Below are 27,160 nucleotides of genomic sequence, written 5' to 3' on the forward strand. Positions count from 1 at the left end.
TAGGATTTTTCAAACGGACATGTGGCAATGCCTAGCATCACGGACCATTTCAAAAGGACATCTGGAAATGCCTATTGGATAGCTGGCAATTGAGGAGGGTCTCTTACTTCCTATGGCTAGTGACACATGGTGGTCTTGCAGTTAACAGCTAGTTGGTTTAGATGCAACACAATGGGGTCTACCAGCGTTGCCCATAGCAATGCCTAGAGACTTTGAGGCACTATCTATGTCATGTGAGGTTGCACAATTGGTTTGGATAGGAGCTTGTAGGCTACTCTATTGAGTAGAACCTAGCTTGAGCCTTGAGGTGTATCACCTATGGGCTTTCTGCTGGCAATTATTCAGTCAATCAGTGATGGCACCCCTCTAGGAGGTGGTGATGCATGACAATCTTCATCATCAAGGCTGCCTCATGCACAGTTGTGGGCTTGGAGGCTCTTCCCAGCTACTGCACCATGATCTAACATGTGCAAGGTTATTGGCAGCTCCACAGGGTAGCATATCTGAAAGGCCCACTACTAGTTGGTCTTCTCAGCAATGAGAGCCTCTCAGGGTCTGCCACTTTGGTGGAGCTCTAGTCATCCATTTTTCGCTCCTAGAGGCCGTCTAGAGCAGCTTCAGGGGACTCTGAGCATCAGTAAGAGCTTCAGCAGCAGTTCTTTCATGCTTGGGTTTGCGATAGTCTCTTTTTCACTCTACAAGATGGTAAACCCTGGTAGTGTTACACTCCACCACTTGCCTTCTTTCCCCATCACCCCCCCGCCCCCCCAAGTCCACCCTAAGAAGTCTTGGATATATGTGATTTGATTCACATACAGCTCCAGCTAGATTGTTGAGCATTTGTACTTCATTGTATTTTCTTTTGAGTGAGATAATTAGTCAAACCTTTTTGTGCAAAGGGAAAAAGAGTTACTAGCTCTCCTCTTTACCATATCCATCCAGGATGCTTCCGTTGAAGGATCACCATTCCACACCCCTTCACCTGTAAGTGGCTGCCTAGCTGCCTCCACTGGATCTAGGAACCATGTAATTCAGTGTGCTGTCTGATCTGTACTTGTTGGACTTATTGTTTAACTTATCTCATGTGTATTTGAGGAAGTAACACCTCTTTCATAAGGGCCTCTTTGTATTGCCCGACCTCTTTCTGAGGACACTCTTAAATGAAAGTCCCAAATGCCCACATCTAGAGCAATGTTCTTCAAAAGCACCCATTTCAGCTCATACTATTGAGTTTACAGACACCTGCATGTGCAGGCTTTGTAGCAATTGTCAAGTAGGAAAGAGAAAGGCTCGCTCTTCTTTCTATTTCTTTTTTTTTTGGGGGGGGGGGGGGGGGGGGGGGGGGAACTTCCTGATCGCCAGGTTAGGCTCACTGAAAGTCACTTTCCAAGTATTTGCACAAGATTAAACTCACCGAAAGGCGCGCACTTCTGAAGCAGTCTAACATAAGGTACATTCATGTCACATGGTGAATGATCTGATAGCCTACAGGACCCACTTGAGATTTCATAATATTAATTGTTATATCCCTGTAAAAGTTGGTATCCAGACATTAAATACACCTTCTCAATGCTGTACAGACATGAAAAAAGTTGTGATAGAATCTTTTGTCAAGTTCAATCATGGAATTTACAAGTCACAAATAGGTGCACCAACCATGTACTGAGACAAGAAACTTCTAGCAAGATCCCTATCAATAAAAGTCCCTACCTTTTATGGTCAAATATAAGAACGCTTTCACATGTTGCTATGGCACGTAAGGAGCCCAGTTTCAGCAAAATAGCTTGATCTCGTATCTGATGCACAAGCAAATAGTGAGAACAGTAAGCTGGTTGAAAAGAAAGTGCAATCTAACTGAACCTTACCAATACAACTTTTATAGCACAAGACAGAACAATGGCAACCACTCACAAGTAAAGCAGGTGCTGAGTTGGTAACCCACAACGAAGGATCAACACTCCGAATATCTCTAAGTCTCAAGCCTGCCATATAATAGCCTCTTTAGTTGATCTGATACACATGGAAATTTTTCATTGCTCAGTTGTCAACCTGCTAAATAGAAAAAGCTCCCTTCATGAAAATAAATAGATACAAACTAGAAAGCATCATGTTAGTGGACTATTATAATAAAGAGGTGTCGAAGGATAACACAATCAATAATGAGCTTTGAAGTTGCAACAACCATCCCAAATAGGCAACCTTCCTTGCAAATAATTTATGGAGAAAATGTTTGTTGAGGATGTTGCTGCTGTCTAAAACCAATGAGCCAGAAAAGAGTACCGCTAGTCTTTAAAAGCTGCCTCCGGCTAATAGTTTTTGTAACTATAGTACCACCAGCAATCACCTCCAATACCTACGAAAGAACAGAAAACAAAATAAATGTTGATGCAAGGAAAATCACAGTTAGTTAACTATAGAGAAGGCATGCCTGATGAACCATCTTTCTATTATAAAAGGAGATGCATTCAGTATTACGAAAATTATCAAATGTCAAGATGTGAGGAATGAACCTAGCAAGAACCAATAAGAGGAAAGCAGAACATTTGCTACCTCTAAACATTTTCTGAAATACTTGATCTCTAATCTGTTTTGAGCCATATAGCATTGCATCCTTTAAACACATGCATAACATGTCAAGAACTCGATCATGCTTGCATCAAAGTGTCATGGCTTGGAACGTGCACTTTATTTCAGCTACAAGAGTTCAGATCCTTCTGCCCTGCCTGAGTCAAGGCTCTCATTTATTCCCCACTTTCAGTTTGGTGGCAGCCTTGCTTGGGTGGGTCCTTGCGAGCCCAAGCATGCATTTTTCATGCCAGGCAGAGAAGTTAGAGAACGTCTTGTTTGGTACATGCAACTCCTGGCACAGGCTTCCTTGGAAGTTGATTTGAAAGTCACTTTGCCTGATTAGTTACATGCCAAATTTGCTTTATTAGCCAATGTGTGCTACATCCAGGATCAAACTTTATCATGCCAGAAACTATATAAAGATCCTCAGCTCAATCAGAAGAACTTACTCTCTACTCCAGAAATGCCTTCTTGTATCACTTCTCCTATTATATGCCCAACATGTCTTCTAATGTGAGTTAAATAAGAGGGAATGGAGAAGATCCCAAAATTGAATCTATTGCTCCAAGAAAAAGATGTTTCTTATGGAATCATTGTGGCAATAAATGTTCAAGAGGGCACTAGTCAGCAACACATGAGCATGGGTATGCAAGAGACTCCTTCAATTCAGGTAAAGTTGGAGCCTCCTCTAGTTACCTCGTACCCTCCTATTTAGAGGAGTGTAACAAGCGAGGATCACGGGAACATGGCATGGGAACATACCAGTTACACTGACGGTATATAAAGTGTAAGAGGGTATTCTGAGGCATCATAGAATTATCAAGAATCTCTTTTTTTCACCTTCACAAGCTTTCATGGCTTCTCCTTCTTCTTCCTCTTCTTCTTCTTCCTCCCTTTCCTCCCTTTTCTCTCTCTTCTCCCTGTCTTTCTCTCTCCTCTTCTTCTTCTCCAGCAGTCCTTCTCTCTCTTCTCTTCCTTAGTTAGGCTAGTTAGGTCTCTTTCATTACAAGTGGTATCAGAGTAACCTCTTAAGGTTTTGGCAGTTTTGGCAGACAATTTTCAGCTCCATGGGAACCAAATTGGCTCCGTCTATAGCCTATCATCTCCAAACGGATGGGCAGACCGAGCGAGTCAACAAGTGGCTTGAGACTTATTTGCGACATTTTTGTCATGATATACAGAATTCTTGGGATGTATGGCTGAATTTTCTGACAACAACTCCACTCAGTCTCCCCCTTCGAAGCATTGTATGGTTATCGGGTGCCCCTCCCCACCGTGATCTTCAATGAAAAGCTCAACCCCTTGGAAAAGAAGAGTTGGACCGCATGCAAGCTTTACTTCAACAATGCAAGGCAAATCTCAAAAGGGCTCAAGAGCACATGAAGCTCCATGCTAATGCAAAAAGAAGACCCCTTGACTTTCGAGAGGGTGAATTGGTGCTCCTCAAGGTCCCCAAGTCCCGTTATGCCACACTAGAGGACGGTTCTTGCAACAAGTTGGCACACCGTTACTATGGGCCCTACACAATCATTAAGAAGGTCAGGGAATTGGCCGACTGTCTCCAACTCCCTCCCACTACTAAGATCCATAATGTCTTCCATGTGAGCCAATTGAAACCTTTCATTGGCACTCCCAAAGATCATGTAGAGGAGCTACCCCCCATAGATGAGGAGGGCCTTATTCAATATATTCCTGAAGCAGTCATTGGGCAGAGTGAAAAGCAACTCCGCACCCGTTCTATTCATGAATACTTGATCAAATGGCAAGGCCTACCAACAAAGGAAGCTTCTTGGCGCCCAGCATCTATCTTGGATGAGTTTCCACACCTCAAGGAGGCCGTATTGGCTGGAACTTAACCACACTTGACACCTATTTTGGGCTGCAATCTGCGTCTGGACAGCCAACTGTTTTGCAACAGTTTTGGTCCTGACCCATTTTCAGCCCCATTTCCCATACATGGGCTGAAAGAACACCTCAAGGGCTCCGTGCCGACACCTCACTTTCCCCGATCGGAGCTTCCTAGAGGAAGTTATGGCTGTTTTTCTCCAGCCATTCTATCTTGGACAGTGCACTAGTTATTTCTGGACAGCCATCTATTTTGCAACAGTTTTGGTCCTGACGTATTTGCAGCCCCCCTTCACCCACATGGGCTAAAAGTACACCTCGTGGGCTCCATAAAGACACCTCACTTGTTCCGTTCGGAGTTTCTTACACAAAGTTATGGCTGATTTCCTATAGCAGACCCCTACGGGACAGTATCCCTTGTTTTTTTGGACAAAAACTTTATGAGACGGGATGGTCTATAACAAGCGGGGATCACGGGAAAATGGCATGGGAACATACCAGTCACACTGACGGTATATAAGGTGTAAGAGGGTATTCTGAGGCATCACAGAATTATCAAGAATCTCTCTTTTTCACCTTCACAAGCTTTCATGGCTTCTTCTTCTTCTTCCTCTTCTTCTTCTTCCTCCGTTTCCTCCCTTTTCTCTCCCTTCTCCCTGTCTTTCTCTCTCCTCTTCTTCTTCTCCTGCAGTCCTTCTCTCTCTTCTCTTCCTTAGTTAGGCTAGTTAGGTCTCTTTCATTACAAGGAGCCTCGCAGTTATGCAGATACAGTACTCACAGGTGAGTTGCGACGTGTTTTACATCCTTACGCTCATTGATGAGCAAGCAGAGACTGCACTTAGGCCTCAAAAACAAGGCGGATCAGTTATACTAGCCCCTCTTGTTAAATATTCATTTTCCAAAATGCATCACTTTATGTATTCTTGTTGAGATGGGAACTTGTCCACTTTTAAACATTCCACACTCAAGATTTTCACCTATCCAAAGTGATGCAGGATGAGACCTAAATAGAAGTACATGTAGTAGATCTTTCCAAAAATACAAAAGAATAATTCCTGATAGTGGCAACCAATAACTACTTATAGTTAGAAATGAATCACAACCAAGGATGACTATTTCCTCCTTAATTTTGCACTCGCATTTGAAATCAGTTTTGACACTGAAATTGAGACATGGATGCATTGCTCTCTCTGCTACATGGCTATCCTAGAGCCATGGACTGATGAAGTTCCAAAATAGAGAGCCTATTCTTCTCTTACGAAGCCCAACTGAAAGACATTGAAGAGGCTATCCCTTCCAATTCAGGACAAGAGAGTGGATAGACAATGCAAAACCATGTAAATGAGGGCACTTTCGATCATTCAACAGTCATGGAGACATTCTCTTTAGCTACAGGTGCCGCAGAGATTGGAGATAGAGATGTATTCTATGTTTCTGGGACACTAGAGCAAAAGAGCATGGAGAAGCTTCATGAGATTCAGCCACCAATACGAATTGATTCGTTTTATCATAGGGGAATAGACAAGTGTATGATGGGCAAGTAATTTCATTTATATGTAAATATCAAAGATATGTTCCTGGTATGCATCAGAAAACCTCCTTCCATTGGAGATGTTTGATTGGAGTGCTTCCAATTGGATGAAAATTCGCTAAGGATTGAATTGCCTACCTTGTTGTCAGAGATGCTCACAGCCTATAAAGATAGTAGTACCACACGTACTTTGGCTTTGCCCAATCAATAGAGTTCTCTTCAATAGACTTTCCAATTGGTTCCATGTTACATCTCTTTCCCATATATTTCGGAAACATATTGATTTTTTAGATTATTAGAGTAGTCTATGTTCATCAATTGAATTAGATGTTGGATCTACTTTGGACATTAGGAAAGACAGTTTCTTTAGATGCTCAATTACAGCAGTCTCAAAAAGCATACATCTCACATGACTAGGTGTATTTCGCCACTATTTCTAACATTTTGCCTATAATTCTTGCTTTGAGGACGGTCCCTTTCTATATTGATGAATTAATGAACAATACTTTCACAAGCAGAAAAGGAGTCTAGTGTGCATGTCAACAAAAAATAAATGTATACATAAATATCTTTTGTTTTGTGTCCTTTTTCTTTTGCATGTCACAAAACTTTCCCCTTTCAAATTGTAATTTAGTCTTCGTACTTTCATGTGGTTTTTTTTTTTTTACACCTCAAGGTTTTTTTGGTGGGGGGAAGCACACAGAGAGAGAGAGAGAGAGAGAGAGAGAGAGAGAGAGAGAGAGTGTGTGTGTGTGTGTGTGTGTGTGTGTGTCTGTGTCTGTGTCTGTGTGCACGCGCAGGAATGTGGGTGTGGTGTGTATGTGAGAGGGTGAGTGAGTTTCCTGCAAATAAATGAGTCCACTGGACAAACTTCCTGCTCTTGAACTTACAAGGGGCTTTGTGATTAAGATTCAAAGATTTGGGAACCTGTTTTTATGTTCACTGAACATCTACATTGTCACGGTGAGAAAATAAACTAACAACCATAACCTATTACATGGTGGTTTGATACATTCATGTTGGCTTGCAATGTCGCTATCCACTCAGATTTTTTAATGTCCAATATGCTTAAAGCAAGTCTCCAAAAGCATGCTCAATGTTTGATCTGAAATAATAGCTCGTGGTACATTAAGTGTCCTTTGAAGACTTGCATTAAGTATTTGAATCATACACACGATATTTGAATCATAGCTCATGGTATATTAAGTGTCCTTTGAAGACTTGCATTAAGTATTTGAATCATACACACGATATTTGAATCATAGCTCATGGTACATCAAGTGTCCTTTGAAGACTTGCATTAAGTATTTGAATCATACACACGATATTCAGCAAAGGAGGTACTTCCAATCTTACATGGACCGCCTTCCAGTTTGGACATTGCTGCCGCATTACCAGACCTTGGTTTCTTCATTGAGAGTCTTGATTCCTTATAAAAAATCTATAGACACGTTCTTAGTGTCTTATGAGGTTGAAATCCAACCCAAATCAGTCCAGTGAAGCTGGCAAGGCAATATTCTAACCAATCGAGTCTCTATTGACGCCAATGGCTACTGCTTTTATACCATGAGAGGTAAGATTAATCATATTTTACTAGGGATTGCATTGCCGTCTGGCCACTTGTCCCAAGCTCCCGCCATATATCGTCTACCAACTCTCGACCAACCAGAGGTCTTCCCTTTGTTCCGTTCTAATATGAAAGGCACTCACGCATGCCGTGTGGTATTCGACCCCGACCATCAAAAAAGTGGCAAGTATGTCACTACCTCAAATGCAACCTGAACAAAAAAGAACCCAAAGAAAGATAAATCCCGCCATGGAAATCCAGAAAGAACGGCCATGCCTGCTACCTTGGACCTTATCCCAATACAACTTGTGTTCTGAGACTCACTCAGGTACAAGTCACCTGTGTTTGATTTAGAACTCTGAATCCAATTGTTCATTTTTACAACCACCAGTGGGTCGATTTAACTCAATCAGATGTTGGAACAATAGCTTGCACTTTGTTAGCAGACAGGGGGTTTGGATTTCCCTTTGAACTCGCAGAAGAAACTATTTGAAAGGGCGGGTGTGCAGGGGAGGCAATTCAATCCTTAGCATCTCTTACAACAACGTAGGCAAGTCAATAATTAGTCAATTTTAATCCAATTGGAAGCACTCTAACCAAACATCTCCAAATGGAATAAGGATTTCTGATGCTAAGGATTGAATCACCTTAGCATCTCTGACTGGAATAGCGATTTCTGATGCTAAGGATTGAATTGCCTTAGCATCTCTTGCCTTTTTTTGTCAGAGATGCTGAGGAATGAATTGCCTACCTAGCTATCAGAGATGCTAAGGAAATGATTTATTACTCTCCTTACCTTACCTTGATTTAAACCTCCAACTTCAACAAGCATCCAAGACAATTAAGGCACAAATCAATATCTACACGAAGAATCAACATTGTTTCTTTCACCAAAATACTTCATTGATCTAACGAGGAGGCTTTGAGATGGGAAAGTCTCCTCTAGCTTTAGGAGGAATTTCAAGAGAGAGAAGTGGACTTGGTTCTTCCCAAAACCCTTCAAATCTATATGGTACTCTTGTGACAAGCTGAATACACAAACAACTGTACAAGGCTGAGAGATGCTCATTGTGATTATGTTGCAAACCACAAAAACTTTGTACAAGGTACTACCTGCATATTTAAACATGTCGCATTTGAACTTATACATAGGACCCATATTAAACTCGGTTCTCATCCCCTTTTGTTTTGTTAAAAAAGGTTTGTGTTAGTGAAAATTAGTCAGACTACAATGCAGATACACTACATGGTTATCATATGGCCACTCAACCATACTACAAAAGACCCGCAACCCATGAACAACCTGGCAGCACCACACCATAAAATGGAACAAATGACAATGATGTAACCATGAATTGCCACCATGCTGCAATCTTTCCATCCCAAACAAGTAATCCTCAATTGTGTCAGAGATGTCCATGCCCTGGAAATAACAGTTTCATCTCCACATGTAGTACCGAAAACATAATGCCAACAAGGCAATTTTGCAGCACCACACCTAACCTCATGAGGGGAGGCCATCAATCAGAACTCTCCAAACATGCACCTTCCGCAATAAAGGATCTTGGACTTCTATGACTGATATAATCTATCCGCCATATTCTATGTCATACACCGGCTCTGCCTTAACCAGCCTACAGTTTACATCAGTAACAGCTTTACCAATCAAATCCTCAAGGTTGACAAAGGCCCAATCCCGTCAAGGTGTGGAGACCTCAAGTCTAGAAAGTCATGGGGACTATTAACTACCTTAATGTCTCTCCCATCCTAGACCATTATTAACCTGTAGCTCCTAAGTATACAAAAGTATTGTCTAAATGTTGCAAAGAAAAAACCAGTGACCAAGTGTGAGGTGTTGCAGAGTAGAATCCCCCCAGTCACCCCCAATCTGAAAATTCTATTTGGTTGCATGCTAGTCTATACTATATAGCAAGTGAGATGTAACCCAACAGCCTAAATGAGCTACCTTCAGTAAAGCACAACTCGAGAAAAATAACCCTTGGTAACAATTACATATTTTCTTTTGTTTCTTGTGAAGTAACAAAATAATAACATAAAATAGTGCATTTAGAGCTAGCCATTGATGTGCTGTCATAGTTAACCTGGTGTCATGTGCATTTAGAGCTGGCCATTGATATGTTGCCATAGTTAAAGTGATGTCATGAGTGCACATGATATCTACTGTGTGAACAGCAAATGTACTTAAGCTTTGGACTAATACAAGCTAGATATCATCCATGCACATGACAAATGGATACACACACTGACTTAGAAGTTAGAACATATAAGGCATGGAGCAGTTTGCTAGGAAAGGCTAATAATGTGTGCAGTCAGAACGTTGCAAGGCAGCAATTCACATGTTGGCAGACAGCAGTGGTAGCCAGTTTGTTCAGCATCTTGATGTCATGGAACCACATTTAGTGTTTTGGTCAAAATGTCAAAGGTCAGCAGTTTTTTTAGTGTAGCGATGATAAAGCAGATCATCAGCAGCAGATGCAAGGAGCTTCGTCTTCAGCAGAGATCAATCCGTACTCTTTTCCTACCAAGTCTACAGCAAGATCGCCAGTATTCAACAGCATGAATGGGAGAGTGTGTTTTCATGAAAGTGTGTAGTAGAAAGGAACAATGAACACGGGATGAATAGAGAAGAAGGAAACAAGAGGAACACAATGAAGCAAAGGAAAAAAACTGAAAGGAATCTGAATGATACAAGGCTGGGTTCAGTCAGACCTACATGCAGCACGGAGCATCAATAAGGGCACCAGAAGGTAGAATATGAAGATGATAACAAGAAGGGCTGGCACACAAAGTGAACGGCTGAATGATTGACTAGTGGAGAGGGAGGACAGCCATAAATGAGGTGAACTGCTGAAATTGGCCAATCTGCATTTAATGAAAGTTAGACCAGCATAAATGCCTAAAATGCCTGATGAAATGCACTAAATGCTGCCTACGCCCTGTCTGCCTAATAAAATCTGTCCCATCCCCGACAATAAATGCCTGCCTAGACAAGAGGCAAATAGGCTGCCAGTAACAAATGCAGGGAAGGATCTCCACCTAAAATGTCTAGGACAAATAAACTGACAAACAAATTGTCACAGGGATGTTACTTTTAATTCACATGTGAATTGCAAGTCAATTAACTCACAATGACGGCCTAACAACCCCAAGTGAATACTGTGTACATTGGTTTATGAAGATGGCAAGCCTTGCCCCAAACTCAAGGGATACACACTTAAGTCCCCATTTCCTCTATTGACTGAGCTAGTTGTCTTACAACATTTGGAATATCACCCCTTGATTCCACAATTAGAAAGCCCAAACTGAATCCTGTTTCGGTTGCATGCAAATAAATCTTCTTGTAGACCTCCAGAATCTCGACCATTCTCTTGTCCACTAACTAAAATTTTGATCAATAACCTTTCCTGAGTAACTAAGGCATGCATGCATGCATACCAACATAGCCATGCAAACCCTAAACTTTGCTGTTTTCAGACTAAGATCATCAAATACCCAATCAGAAACACATTAGGTTCAAATCAGAGGCTCAGTTCTTCGATTTCCACTGCCAGATTGCACATACATTTGACTAAGATGAGAAAGAATGAACAGGAGAGAGAAATTACTGATTTCCAAACCTGAACTCACCCTAAATCAGATCACTTGCTGTCATAAATGCTCCAAGAGCTGTCATTTCAGCTAGCCATGCCCTGAATGGAATTGCCTATTGCTGAATGCTCTGGAGTCCCAAGAAGCTGCCAATTGGTCACCAGCATTTAATGAGCCCTCAGCCTCCAACTGCTGTCATTTAGCTCAATAATTGCCACCTATTGTTGGTTGGCCTCTAGATCAGGTTGCTTGCAGCAAATTATGTTACCGATTTCACCCCCAGAATCAGCTCTAGAATAGGTCATCTTGCTGACTTGATGCCTCCTCTATTGTCTGTCAGTTCCCATTTGAGTTCTTCACCCTCTAGCCCCTACTCAAACTTTGGCCATCCCCAGCTCCAATTTTAAACCCTAGCCTCTTTGAACCTAAAAACATTGAAAGTATTCACAGACTCCAGCCTAGGACATCAACTCATTTAATTCCTTAAATCCTAACATTTTCAAGGGGATATTTGATGCCTCTCCACAACTTCTGCCAATGTCCCCCACTGCAGCTAGGATTATTTGTCACAATGACACACATTCAGCTTAATCTAACACATGCACTTCACATATGTATAGCTAAAGTGTTCAAATAGCACCAAGGTAAAAATTCACGTCCTCATGACAAATTGCATTTTCACTCCTTCAAGTTCCACGGCAATCAGTGGTCTTGGCTCATAACAACACATTAGTGAAAACGACAAAGTCAATTTGTGGTTGGTGATGTGAGAGTGCGCAACGGAAGAAGAACACGAACACAGAGGAGGGGAGAGAGAAAGCAGGGAATGAAGGAAGAAAATCTGCACTGACTGAAATGAATGCTGAATACACTGAAATGGACTGATCAGTCCCTGCACGCAGCCCGGAGCGTCAGTGAGGGCACCAGAACAGACTGAAAGCAATGGCAGCACCAATGCCGGAGTGGGAGAGGATGGAGAGTGTGCCGAACCTGCAGAAGAATATGCTGAGAATGACTGGGGGGCTGCTATAAATAGCCCCAGGCCAAAAAAACTGGCCGACCTGGCCAGATCTGGCCGACCTGGCCAAATCTGGCCGACCTGCCCAAATATGGGCCGACTGCACACCAAAAGGCCCATTTTGGGCTGTGTGACACCCAGAAAAAGAATGCAGATACAAACAGCAGATACAAAGCTGACAGAGCTCCTCTGTCTCCTGTCAGGCTCTGACAGGAGCTCACAACCAGGAGATGACAGACTGAGAATGAAAATAGAGCAGGCTGACACCCCCTCTCAGATCCTGGGAGGGTCTGAACCTAAGAACCGCATGTGATGAAGCAAAGAAGCCTGAGGCAAAGGCTTCGTGAAGAGATCAGCCGCATTGGCCGCCGTGGGACAATAGGCCACCACCAGCTCCGAATCCACGATCCGCTCTCGAACATAGTGATACTGAACCTCAATGTGCTTCGTGCGAGCATGAAACACCGGGTTCTTCGCCAGAGCAAGAGCACTCTGGTTGTCCACGCGCAGCTCCGTAGGTCCGGTCTGGGAAAAGCCAATCTCCGCCAGCAAGCGACGGAGCCAAACTGCCTCCATAGCGGTCGAACATAGGGCCCGATACTCAGCCTCTGTAGAAGAAAGTGCCACAGTAGGCTGCTTCTTGCTGCTCCAAGAGACAACACCAGATCCAAGGGTGAAAGCATAACCTGTAGTGGATCGTCTCGAATCCACATCACCTGCCCAATCAGAATCACTCCATCCAAAAAGGGTGATCCCATCTCCATACATGATCCCGAAGGATTGAGTCCCCTGTAAATATCAAAGAACACGCAAGGCTGCCTTCTAGTGATCCTGTGTAGGAGTCTTCATAAAAGAAGACAACAAAGCCACCACAAAAGAGATATCCGGCCGAGTGTGAAGCAGCCAGATGAGAGAGCCTACAAGGCACCTGTAACGAGTGGCATCTGTAAGGGGGACTCCATCTGCCAAAAGCTTGGACTCAAGGTCCATGGGGCAAGAAATAGGCCGACACGCGACCATACCAAACTCCGAAAGAAGCTCGGAGATGTACCTGTGCTGCGAGATAAAGATGCCCTGGGCCATCTGATAGATCTCCAGTCCTAGAAAGAAGTGAAGGATCCCTAGATCCGTCATATCAAATTCCTGCTGAAGAATGGACCGAGTATGCTCCACCTGCTGAGTGTCGCTCCCTGTAATGATAAGATCATCGACATACAAAATAAGGAAAACACAAAGAGAATCCACAACCCGTAAGTAGAGGTTGGGATCATGAGCGGAATGCTGAAAGCCACTCTGTAGAAAGAAGTGGTCAATCCTCTGGTACCAAGCACGAGGAGCCTGCTTCAGGCCATAAAGAGCCTTCCGCAGCCTGTAGACATGATCCTCATTCCCCTGCACAAGAAAACCAGGAGGCTGGGAAACATAAATCTCCTCCTCCAGGACGCCATTTAGAAAGGCTGACTTGACGTCCATCTGATAAACAGGCCAACGGTGGTGAGCTGCAAGAGCCAAAATAACTCGAATGGTAGACATCCGAGCTGTAGGAGCAAAAGTCTCGAAGTAGTCCAATCCTGCGCGCTGTGCAAAACCCTTGGCAACAAGCCTAGCCTTATGCTTGTCCAAGGAGCCATCTGCAAGATACTTGGTCTTAAATACCCATTTCACACCTATCACCTTCCGATTCTTGGGACGCGGTACAAGCTCCCAAGTATGGTTTCGCTCGATGGAATCGAGCTCGGCCTGCATAGCCTGTCTCCAAATATCCTGTGCAAGAACCTCCTCCACAGTGGAAGGCTCGGAATCCTAAAGAATCTGAGACATAAGAGCATAGTTCACACACAGTGAACTATCCCGCTGGGCCTGTAATCGGGCTGATCTACGTGGACCTGTAGAAGAAGCAGGAAAGTGAGTAACACCTGAATCCTGCATGGGCCGGCGATACCATAAGGGAATCCTAAGAGACTCCTCCTGCTGCGAGGGAGACCGAGTAGTCTCCGGAACCTGCAAAGCACCCATATCGGAGAGGGACTCCCCCTCACCAAATGAAGATAGATCCTCCTCACCTGAAGAAGGCTGTGTATCCCGAGAAGACTCCTGAGGGGAGTCTGAAGAGGTGGAAGAACTCGTAGAAGAAGGAGTCATATCCGCCAAAGGGGAAAGGGAAGCCGTAGTAGGAGGAATGGGTGGGATGCTAAGGGGTATCCTGGAAGGAAGAGAAGGTGGGGGGGGTCCGGCGATGTCGAAGAAGCACCTGTAATAGGACCATCAATCGGATCCTCAGAGGCCGAAGCCTCATCAAAGATCACATCCCTGCTCACCTCAACCTTCCGTGTCGTCGGGTCATAGAGCCAATATCCCTTCGTGGTCGTGCTATAGCCCACGAAGATAAGCTTTCTCGACTTAGAGTCAAACTTCGTCTGCCTCTTCTTCTTGTCCACATGGACAAAAGCATCGCACCAAAAGATGCGAAAGTGGGACACGGAAGGCTTCTTTCCAAAGAAAGCCTCATAAGGAGTCATGTCCTGTAAAGCCGAAGTCGGAGAGCGGTTTCGAATATGCACCGCTGTAGCCACCGCCTCACCCCAAAGGAAATGAGGAAGACTCCTATGCTCCAGCATAGATCGGGCCATCTCCACCATGGTCCGATTCGCACACTCCACCACACCATTCTCGAATGGTGTGTTCGGATGGGAATACTCCACCCGAATACCATGATCCCTGCAAAACTGAGAGAAAAGGTGAGAAGTGAACTCGCCACCGTGATCAGCTCGATCGCCACGAACTTTGAAAGTTGTTTGGGTCTCCACAAACACCTGCCACTCGCGCAGAAACGGGAGTACGCCTCGCTCTTGTACTCCAAGAAATAAGGCCACACATAACGACTAAAGTCGTCCACAATCAGCATCAAATACCTGGCCTTCCCAAGGGAGGCCGTGCCCATAGGTCCGCAAAGGTCGGTGTGAACCAACTCAAGCGGAGAAGTAGCCCTCCTAGAGGCAACCTGAGGGTGAGGCTGCCTATGCTGCTTGCCCCTCAAGCAGCTAGGGCACAAAGTGTGAAGAGGAGGGAAATCTGGAAGTCCCTCCACCATCTTCCTCTGAGAAGCCCGCCGAATAGAATCGAGGTCCAAATGACCATACCGAGCATGCCAAAGCAGCCCAAGCTTATGGGAAGTCCTCGCAACCAAGGCTGTGAGCGTATAAAGCCCACCCTCCTGTGTATCCATCCAAAGAGCATCACCTGTAGAAGCATCCTCCACTGTGACTGCATCCTGTGTAAAAATGACTCGGGTACCTAGCTGAGTAAGGCCATGCACAGACAATAGGTTAAAACCCAAATCAGGTACATAGAGAACTTTGGCGGAAGAAGACCGCCTGTCAGAAAACATAGGTAGAGTCCCCACGCCTCGAACAGGAACTGTAGAATTGTCACCAATGGTGACAGTGCCCCCTCTGGAACGAAGATCCTGAAGCCAATCCTGTCAGAAGGTCATATGTGAAGATGCTCCACTGTCCACGAGCCAAGGCTTCTCCTGAGTAGTAGAGGCTAGGGCTGTATCCTCCTCAACAAAGACATGCACAAGCGCAGACTCTGTCGTGGTTGGGGCCGCCTTCGAGTCCTTCTCCTTGAGCTTCAAATGGGGGTACTTCTGCCAACACTTCTCCTCGGGATGAGTACCCTTCCCACAGTGGGGACATTTGGGCTTCTTCTCCTTCGCATCCTTCTTGTCCTCGTCCTTCCTGTCCTTGGCCTTCTCCTTCTATCGTTTCTTCTTCTTGCCGCCACTTGTACCTGCCGTAAAAGCCTTGGTGGAGCCACTGGCACCCACCTCTTTGAGTCGCTCGTCATGCTCCAAGACAAGCGGGGAAAGTTCCTCCCATAGGAGTTTCTCACGGGTCCTCGAGGTGATGAGGCTGGTGTAGAAGACATCATAGCGGGGTGATGGCAGTTGAGTCAACAAAATCATCGCCATATCCTCGGACGATATCACACGACCAAGAGAGGCTAGCTCGCCTCGCATGTCTTCCATCTTCGTGATGTGCTCCTTCATAGAAGAAGAATCATCAAGACTGAGCATCTGCAACTTCTTCTCCAAGGAAATCTTGTGGGCAAACGTCTTGTGCTGATACAAAGACGCAAGCTTCTTCCACACTTCCGCCGCGGTCTGTAACCTGTGAACATGTACAAGAACGGAATCATGTAGACTCATAAAAAGAAAAGAACGGGCTCGAGAGTTGAGCCTATCCCACAAGGCTGCACGGTCCATAGAGGTGCCATCTGACGAATCCACGGGGGGACGGTCTATGGGCGAAGAAACAAGCTCCCAAAGGTCGAATGTATCGAGGATGCACTCCACCTTGCACGACCAGAGGGAGTAGTTGGAACCATCCAACTTATCTTCCTTCGGAAAGGAAGGGAGAATCAACACCTGAATAGAGGGAATCAAGGAAGGCATCCGCACATTTGAAGCAGTCTTCACGGAAGACACCTTCACGGTAGATGGAACCCTCTGAGATGCATGGAATGAAGAGGGACGAGTGCGAGGAGGCTCCTCCCGACGTCGAAACTCCTGAGATTCCCGCCTCCGCTCAGAGGAATGATGAGAAAGGAGCTCATCCTCTGAGTCGTCAAAGCCTGAAAACTGGTAAGACATCTTCCAATCTGCAAAATACCAAACACCAAAGAAAACTGTGCCGAAGCCGAAGTATGACCAGCAGTATGGTCACCAACCACCAAGACGCAGGCTGTGATAGCCTACAAACACCTGGATCTGCAAAACGCAAAGATAGCTGATGAAGATCACCAGAAAAGAAGCCGCCAGCACCAAAACGCAGCCTGAAGGTGGGTTATCAGCAGGAGATGAGCCACCAGTAGTGGAAACGACCATCAGATCTGCAAAAAGCAGCCTGATGATGTGTCGCCCAGCTGAAGAAGGGGCCGCCTGATGGAAAACGCAAGCAGGAGGGGTCGATGGATGACGTGGCAGCCTCGGGAGGAGTCGTCTGCAGCAAACGCAAGAAGAATGGCCACCTGGAGGGGCCACCTGGGCAGTTGGAGATGAGGGGACAGCAGCAGAAGATGGGTGAGGTATCCCTCCACAAGGTTAGGTCCTCCATGCTCTCAGTCAGGCGATGATACCATGTGAGAGTGCGCAACGGAAGAAGAACACGAACAAAGAGGAGGGGAGAGAAAAAGCAGGGAATGAAGGAAGAAAATCTGCACTAACTGAAATGAATGCTGAATACACTGAAATGGACTGATCAGTCCCTGCACGCAGCCCGGAGCGTCAGTGAGGGCACCAGAACAGACTGAAAGCAATGGCAGCACCAATGCCGGAGTGGGAGAGGACGGAGAGTGTGCCGAACCTGCAGAAGAATATGCTGAGAATGATTGGGGGGCTGCTATAAATAGCCCCAGGCCAGAAAAACTGGCCGACCTGCCAAAACTGGCCGACCTGGCCAGATCTGGCCGACCTACCCAAATATGGGCCGACTGCACACCAAAAGGCCCATTTTGGGCTGTGTGACACCCAGAAAAAGAATGCAGATACAAATAGCAGATGCAAAGCTGACAGAGCTCCTCTGTCTCCTATCAGACTCTGACAGGAGCTCACAACCAGGAGATGACAGACTGAGAATGAAAATAGAGCAAGCTAACAGGTGAAAGGTAACATTCGTGAAAATATACTAGGGTTTGCACTAAGCAAACACCAAGTGTACAGACACAATTAAAACTTATAGAGCTCAAACCAGAATGCAAAAGAAAAGCAAAAGAATGGAATGAACGAATAAATGCTAAAGACTAAATGAATGAAGACAATCTAGTGGAAATAAAGCTCAAAGGAGTGGAGGTGTCCAGCAGTCACTCTCTCCTGGGAGATCCAGGGAGAGTGCTAGAGAGTATCATCTCCGAGAACAGTTCCCAAGTGCAGCAATAAAGCTGATGGGAACTGAGAGTGATGTTATGCAGCAGCTTGATCCACAACTGAAAATCTGATGTAGAGGGCTGAGAAAAGCAAGGTAGCATGATAGACATCGTAACACAACAATCTCTAGGGTTGGAATGGTTGTGATTGTCCATCATTTAACGTGATTTAGACACTTTAGATGGAGGGCACATTAGTGCATTTTGTTTTGGGGACTGTGACCATTTTGGTTAGCTGGGCAGGCTGACTTGGGCACCCATATTTTGGGCCTGGCCACTTGTGGACAATTGTGGCCTCATTTTGCCTATTTACAGGCAGCCTGCCCCCTTCATTCATTCATCTGTCATTGATCCATCATTTAGCCAGCCCTCCTTATTCTTCTCTCATCCCCCTACTACTATCTAGTGCCCACACTAGCACTTAGTGCTGCATGTTGGGGCTTACCATTCCAGCCTCATATCTTTCAGCTATAAGTCACTTTGTTCATTCTTCTCCTACATTTCATTCACTCTCCTCTTTCTCTATTCACTTCGTCTTCACTTTCCTTTCCACTATGCCCTCTCACACGGTAACATTTGCCTAGGTAAGAGCCAAAGTCTTCGAAGAGGAGTAGCTGTCCAAATATCCTCTCAGCTGCACATCATCTCCAGGTGGTGCAGCCCCTGTATTTTTCCTCAGATCAGTGCAGGGCAGCCTGAATTCTGCCCCTAAAAGCTGCTTTAGTGCCGGACATAACTCTGCAGCCTGTGTTTCATAATAGGGAACCTGCATTTTTGTTGGGCCACATGTTCAATGTGCTGACCAGCCTCAATTTCTGCCAGGCGACCTTGCTGCAGTGCGGGATAACTCATCTGCAGACTGCATTTTGAGCAGGCAGCCCATACCTTGCTGCGTCTTTCCACTGGCAAGCTGCTGTAGCAGCTAGGTGGCCACTTCCTTCTGCTGAGTGGCATCAAAACTCAGCTGCGTGACACTTTTTTTTGTGCTGACGTTTTCACAGCAGCCCCAGGACTTGTGTTTTTGCAGGGCAGACTTCTTTCAGACTGTTCAGGCAGTTTTTGGCCTCATATAGGGTGCATTTACTGCTGTCAGCTCCTACTGCCCTTGTGCTTTTTGTACAGCCTATCTGCTCAGTCCTGCCTTGAATACTCCCCATTTACACTGCTGCACATCATCTTTTGCTGACCAGTAGATCAACATGCCCTACACAGACAAAGAATAGTCAATGGAGCAATCTTCTCTTGTATTTTCTGCAGGTTTTCTTGAAGGACGTCTAGGGGTGATGAGTATGACTGAGGGGATCGTGTGGATCAAGACCGCGAAGACGACCAACAGAGCAGTCTTTTCTTGTGTTTTTTGCAGGTTTTCTTGAAGGACATCTAGGGGTGACGAGTATGACTAAGGGGATCATGTGGATCGAGACTGCAAAGACTGTCAAAGCACCGACTAAGACTATGAAGACCAGTGTTCATAGAGCCATGACTGTGAGGATCATAGAACAAATAGTGACCGGGGTTCCTTCCAGACCAACATCTTATCGTTCTCTCCCTTCTCAATCGTTCAAGGCTAACATTATCAATTGGCGATTATGGCACGCCTTGTGTAGGTGCTTGTTTTACCCTCTCTACCCACATCCGAGAAGCCAAATTGCCCTCGTGGTTGTGCAAAGTTGAGTGTAACCTTGACACATTTGAGCTTTGGGATTTTGTGATAGTCCCTACTCCCCAACCTACCATGGTTCCTCGTCCATCAAGCTCCGTTTCGAATGTCTTACATGTTTCAAACCTAGATTTTCGTCTCCTCTCCATTCATGGCCTTACTAGACTGTGAAGGAAGTGAGCCTTGAGTGAATACATGTGAGTGGAAGCACATGAGCGGAAGCAAGAGCTATTATGGAAGGAGTAAGAGCGAGAGAGAGAAACACACACACACAAGATGTGGGAACTTCAACAGTCACAATGTGTCACCAGCCTTCCCCTATTCAAATGTCACTAAATAAATAAAAAATGAAGTGACAATGATGGGCACCCGCCACCTATAGTGTACAGGTGTGCGGGTACTATCACTCTAACTAATACACAGTGGCTAGATATAAAAGCCTTTACCCCAAACAATCTCCCACTTAAAAGCGAATGTGTCCCTAGAGAGGAGAGAACAAGAAAAAAGTGACAAAGTACAAATGTACATAAGTACGACAGGATGAGAAAAGACATCATCTCATTCAACGCCCATCAACTTCCTAAGGAAGGCAAAACGCTCCGCTAAGAGACATTTCGTGAGCAAATTTGCAAGATTTTGATTAGTTGAGATCTTGACAAGGTCCACTGACTTGTTCTCAACAACCTCTTTGATGAAGTAGTAAGGCACCTCAATGTGTTTCGACTTCGCAAGGAAGACTGGATTCTTGGCTAACTAGATAGCACTCATAGACTCTGCATGCAAGGTAGAGACCACATCAGTCATACCAAGGTCTGCCACTAGACTGCCTAACTAGAGAGCCTCCTTGTAAGCCTTAGTGGCTGCAACATACTCGGCCTCGGTAGTAGAGAGAGCCATGTATTTTTACACCCTGGACATCCAAGAAACAACACCTCCAGTTGTCAAAAGATGACGTACCAGCGAGACAATAGGGTTGGCGAGGAGAAACACGGAGTGAACTCGGTAAACATGGAGAAGAGAAGAGAAGAGAAGAGAAGAGAGAAGAAACTCTGATGAATGGAAGGATGAAGTTCTAAATCATGGAGTGAATGTGATATAAAGAGAACAAGGATGCCGTAGCAAAGAAAGATGATGAAGACAGCCATGAACCACGAACCGCAATGTCCTCCTCAAGGGGTGTGAGGGTAGTGGAGAGGCTGGAGAGAAGAGATGACAGACTGAATGAATCAGCCGTGAGGAATGAATGAGAGAGTGGCCTATAAATAGGCATACTCAGTCTAGGATGGCGCCTCTTTTTGGGACTGCAAACCCTAAACGCAAAACACAGAAACGCAAAAAAAACAAACTGCGGGTGAAGGGTGAAAGGTTTCTCAACACCCCCTCTCAGGCCCAAAAAGGAGAACAAGAGAAGAGTGAGGTGGAGATGCAATGCTACATGCTGAAGAATGCTCATGCAACAAGTGCCACTCGGAGAGAGTCCCTCATGGGAAAATTGTTCACTTGCCCAAGCGCCCTAGTACAAAGATGATGAAAACATGCAATGCATAGGAGGAATGTCGGACTTTGTGTGGTGCCGAGAACCATAAGGATATACCCGTACTCGATCTCGAGAGGTGGCTCCATGCTGACCAAGGGATGAAGGCAAGAAGAAGAGGAGGAAGAAGATGTAGAGAATCCCTAAAATCCAAGATTTCCACCGGAAAGGGAACCTACGGTAAAGACCAGTAGACAAAATAGACATTCCAGGAAGCATAAGTGACCTCCAAACAATGAGGTAAATGCTGTCCTGAACTGTATTACAGCATGCTGCCCTTTTTGCATAGTCAATAGCTGAAGCTCAACACCTCAAAACCAATGCTCAATGTCGAGTATTAGTGCCAAAGGTGGTCAGCACTGATGGGATCCTTCAAAGGAGTGTCTGCCACCTACAGTGTACAGGTGTGCGGGAATTGTCAGTGTAACTAATACAAGGGTAGCTAGACACAGGCACCTTTACCCCAACAGACTTGGTGCCCGGGTTGTCTTTATCAAGCAAGCCGTCTTTATTGAAGGTTCTTCTACAAGAGCCTTTCTTGTGACAAGTTGGCAAAGTAAAGGGTCCTTTGAGGTAGTTGTCTATTGTTGCACCCATTCTTGATTGTGCACCACCCATCCCACACGTTCTATCCCATCCTCCACCATCTCCTCTAGTGATTCCCTCTCGTACCCCTCATCCCTTTTAGATGGGAACGATATAGGTGATGCAATTGTGGATTCCCTATAGCTTAGTGTTTCAAAGGGGGATTTCCAAGATCTTGAGGAGCTTCTTCACGGATTGCAATCATCTTCGGGCCTTTCTTTCATGCAACTACCTCTTTCCTCTGTCATCGAACCACCATCCCCTACAATCTAGCCCTTGGTCCCTGTTCTTGTTGTTGTTTATTGGTTGGTTTTGGTGCCTTTTATAGCTCCTTGCTATTGTCTCTCGGTTGGGTCACATGCTTGGCTCACCCATCCCTAACAAGAGTTTTCTAGATTAATCGGTTCGAGGCATCTCCGTTTCCATTGGCCTATGGTGGCCTCTTGTAGGATCGGGCTTTCATCTAGAGAGGGGGTCTTGCTCCTTGGCTAGCATTCTTCATCGATGGACTTCATTGGAAGTGGCACTCTTCCTGCCACCCTTGGATCCATTCCATCTTCTTTGGCTTTTCACCACATCTAGGATATTAGAAGCTCCAACATTGTGATAGTTTGTCATTTTGTGTCCTCATTTTGCCTATTTATAGGCAGCCTGCCCCCCTCATTCATTCAGCCATCCTTCCTCGTTCTTCTCTCATCCCCTTACTACTGTTTGGCCCCCACACTGATGCTCAGTGTTGCGTGTTGGGGCTGACCATTGCAACCTTGTATCTTTCAATCATCAATCAGTTTATTCCTTCTTCTCTTGCATTTCATTCAGTCTCCTTCTCTATTCACTCCCCATTTGTTTTTGTTTCCATTGTGCACTCTCACACAGCCTAGCAACAGCCTCTAGAATGTTGAATCTAATGGAGAATGCCTAAAATCTGAACAACCACCTGCTAGATGGAAAAACGTAGAGCAACCTAGAGTATGTTGGGTTTGACTCACGCCTACACTCACAGAGGAGTGTTGGTGATCCGCAATAGGACACTGGGACGCTTTTACTCTCCTTACGAGAGGTTTTCTCCCCAGTTACATTATTTTCTATCTTGCGTGTTTATGTTACACAATTCGATCACTTACTGAACTTTACACCTTTCATGTGTTCACCTTAACGACCCTAAGGTCTAAGGGTTGTACTTTTGTACTTTCACTTACACTTTGGAATTGCATTGGGTATCATACTGTGTCTTCTCTCGCACTCACTTTACTATCAACTGTGTACTCTTGGCTGAGTGCTTCCATCTCCATTCTCACATTTGGTATCACAGTTGCGGGCTCGCACGGTCCATCCCAGTTTCTCAGAGATCTCAATTAGCTCCAGCTTTAGCTTCCAGCCAACCAACAGGCCAGCCACCTTGCTGACCAGTAGCCCATCAATTGCCACCAGCAACATCGCCGCCGCCATCTAGTTGCTGCCCGCCTGCGTGCCATCTATTGCAACCCCGGCAATTTGCAGCTCCCCTGCCCTGGTCTAGCCCAAGCCTTCCAATCGCCAACACCACCAACAGTGCCACCTCTGGTTTGTCCAAAACCGCCTTCTGTACCAATGCTGCTGCCCTACAGACTCTAGCGCTGCCCCCTAATCATTTTGCGTTGCCAGTGCCATGTGAGCTCCACTCTGCCAGCGGTTCTTCCAAATCCTCTGCCAGCACCCCTTCCATCTCCTTTAGTTGTCGCATAGCTCCGCCAGGCCTATGGCAGCCAGCATTAGAGATAAAAGAGACATTTATTCATTTTTTATTCAAAAGTTTGAATTACAACAAGGGGCTTTTGCCTAAGGAGTGCATCTCTACTCCTGGACGTGCTTTCGAGCACACATTGTAGAAATTTCTTGGAAAGTGGGTCAAAAATTTTCGGCTTTTGGGTATTGAGCAGACATTGGCACATGTACCAAAGATTTTGGGTATTGAGCAGACATTGGCACATGTACCAAAATTTTCGGCTTTTGGGTATTGAGCAGACATTGGCACATGTACCAAAGATTCAATCTGAAATTGTGCAGTTTGGACAGAAAATTTTTGGGGCTTTTGCATTTGTTGTGCTGCTGAGCATTGTTTGTGCATTGGACAGCGTGTACATTGGACAATTGTGATTGATTGTGACACATTTTTGCTAATTACAGCTTGGTGTATCCTGTAATTTCTGGAAATTTGCAGATTTCCAGGTTGTTCCAACTTTGGTTCTTGCTTTTGTGCTCTTTGAAATAGTGATATTTACCATGGCCAATCAAGGACAAAATGTTGTATTCACATATGTATCCAAGGAGGATAGATTGGATGGCAATAATTATTCTCTATGGTACTTCATGATGAAGAATGTGCTGATTGCAAAAAAACTTTCGGATTATGTTGGTGGTGAAGAAGTCCTTCCCGGAGTTGTGGCTCCTACAACACCTCCCCTAGGAGGGCATGGTCAAAGGCCCGCTCCAACTCAACCACTTCCTCAAAGATCAACAACACAAAAGACTTGGGATACACGAGATGCTCAAGCATTGCTACTAATTGCATTGGTAGTTCAGTGGTCCATAATACCGTATATAAGGTCTGTTGCTTCTTCACGAGAAACATGGCTCACACTTGAGTAGATGTTTGTTGGGACAAATGAGACACACATCTCTTTCTTGAAAAAGGAGCTTGAGAATGTGAAGATGGATGAAGGTGATGCCATGCAGGATCATCTTAACAAAATTCAAGATTTGTGTGAGCAATTAATGAATGTAGATGAGTATTATTTTGATGCACAAATGATCTCTACTACTTTGAAATCCTTGCCACCCTCTTGTTTGGCCTTTCACACAGCCTTAAACTTCACCATGAGAATTTCTGACAGCCACTTACCTTTCTTCAGTTGGTTAGTTTGCTCCTAGAAAAAGAAAAAACAAGAAAAAACAATGGGGTGGATATTGTAGCCTCTGAACAAGCTTTTATGGCAAGACAGAAGGGCAAGGGCAGCCAATCTAGAAATGCTCTGTAGAGTTCTGGAAGTTCAAGTATTTCACAGAGCAACAAGAAGCAAGAGGGCACACAAGCCAAGGAAGGCAAGTGCCATTATTGTAAGGAGCCAGGTCACTACATCACGGAATGTAAGAAATGCATTGCCAAGGAGAAGGAGTCTGGGATATCTATTTCGCATAGACCTTCTACTGCTACAGAGTCCGTGTCTTTTGTTGTGGACCATGAAAATTGTTTTTACACTTGCAATTATGCTTCTTCTTGGGCTAATAGAGCATTTAGCTCTACTAAAGATGCTAGCATTTGGTTCTTTGACAGTGGTGCTTCTAAGCACATTACACCCCGCAGGGATTTGTTTTCCTCTATTATTGCAGCTCTTGTTGACAAAATTGTGCAATGTGCCAACAATGCATCTTACCCTGTTAGAGGTGTTCGGGAGATTGTCTTGAAAGCCATAGATGGCTCTACTCTCCATTTACAGGATGCATTTTATGTAACAGGGATAAAGAAGAATTTATTGTCCATTTCTTCTTTAGCAAAGTGTGGTATGCAAGTCACATTCAATGATGACAAATGCATGGTCAAGGATAAAAAGTTCTTGACTTTGGTATTGATTGGCACATTATGTCATGGACTCTAAGTTAGAAGCTTATTCAATTGATTAGTCAGTCTATTTAGCATCTACTTTTACTCCTACTATGTCACAGGTAGAGTTATGGCATGCTTGCATGGGGCATGTTAACTATGGTAGTTTGATACTTATGCAACGTACTCAAATGCCAGATGACTTACCTTTCTTGGAGAGACCTCTAGGGTATATTTGTGAGGAATGCATTTTGGGAAAAATGCATCAATTCTCGTTTCCTCGTGATGTTGCTTTTAAGGCAATAGCTAGATTATAGATTGTGCATTCAGATGTATGTGGACCTATGCAGACAAAGTCATTGGGTGGATGTTAGCACTTCGTCACCTTCATTGATAACTTTACTCATTTTTGTTGGATCTACTCATTGGTAACAAAGTCAGAGATATATAATGCATTTTTGGCTTTTATTGCACTTGTTGAAAATCAATCTAGCTACACGATTAAGACTCTTTGTTTGGACCAAGGAAGGGAATACATGTCTTCCTTGCTGAAGATTTTTTAAAGCAGAAAAGCATTTTCCACCATCAATATACTACTATATATACTCCACAGCAAAATGGGGTTGCAAAAAAGAAGAATCAATCACTCATGGAGATAACCACATGTATGCTGAAAGCTAAGAATCTGCCACATGGCTTTTGGATAGAAGCAGTTATGTGTGCTTGTCATATTTTGAACAGATGCCCTACCAAGGCATGTTGGGTGTAAAGGCCCTTTATGCGCTCTCCCGTATATATATTACTTTACACATGTGAACTCACCCTAGCAGGTGTAAGTGTACCATACCCTAATATGAGAATACAACTCCTGTCAATCAGGTACATCTCATGCGGAAGTTGGTCAACTTGAAGCTTGATGAGTTCAAGCCTACTGCCTCGGAGCATTTGAATACTTTCACTGGTATTTTGAGTCAATTACAGGATGCAGGTTTGCTAGCTTTTGATCCTAAATTGAGGGCTATCTTCTTGTCATGACCTTGCCCGATTCATGGAAAGCATTGGTTGTGTCATTGAGCAATAACCCCAACTTGACATTTGATGGTGTGCATGGTTCTATTCTAAATGAAGAGATTAGATGCAAGGCAAGTGGGGAAAACAATGGATCAGCCTACAATGTAAAAGGAACTTTAAAAAGGAACAAGAACGCAAGAGACAGGCTAACGCAAAAGGCAAAAAGAATAACAAGGATGGCAACTCTACCCCTAAAGAGATAGAAAAAGTAAATGTAGTATAGTGTTATTATTGAGGAAATAGAAGATGATAAAGATGTTGATTTGCAAGTTGCATTTTAAGAACCGCTTGCTATAATAGTGAAGAGCATGTATATCACTGAAACAAATGTGATAGATGCTTTGTTTGTCAGCTCATGATGGTTTGTTACAATCATGGATTGTTGACAGTGATGCTTCTTTTCATGTAACTCCATCTCTGGAGTGTTTTTCTACTTGTGCAGAAGGTAATCTTGGAAAAGTCTACCTTGGCAACAATCATGCAGTCATATTGAAGGAATAGGCACCATACACCTGGCTCTAGAAAATGGTCAGGAATTGATTCTTCATGATGTTAGGTATATACCTGGCATCAAGAAGAGCTTGCTTTCTGTTGGGCAGCTTGATAGCAAAGGTTACTTTACTACATTTGGTGGTGGTATGTGGAAAATACAGAAAGGATCTATGCT

At 44.5% G+C, this 27,160-nt stretch overlaps 1 protein-coding gene across 1 annotated transcript in view; it reads right to left on the reverse strand.

The window, feature by feature from the left end:
• Positions 1-27,160, reverse strand: part of MGT10 (magnesium (Mg) transporter 10) — an 89,480-nt gene that overhangs the window by 51,274 nt on the left and 11,046 nt on the right. Inside the window, exons 3-5 of the mRNA XM_087675199.1 lie at positions 2,281-2,353; positions 1,912-1,982; positions 1,711-1,796 (exon numbers count right to left, since the gene is read on the reverse strand). Of these exons, the coding sequence (XP_087531325.1) occupies positions 1,711-1,796; positions 1,912-1,982; positions 2,281-2,353 (230 nt within the window). The remainder of the gene's footprint in view (positions 1-1,710; positions 1,797-1,911; positions 1,983-2,280; positions 2,354-27,160) is intronic.

The sequence above is a fragment of the Lygodium microphyllum genome, chromosome 1 (genome assembly GCF_053477565.2).
Source record: "Lygodium microphyllum isolate KBCC chromosome 1, Lygodium_microphyllum_v1.1.10, whole genome shotgun sequence".
Classification (NCBI taxonomy): Eukaryota; Viridiplantae; Streptophyta; class Polypodiopsida; order Schizaeales; family Lygodiaceae; genus Lygodium; species Lygodium microphyllum.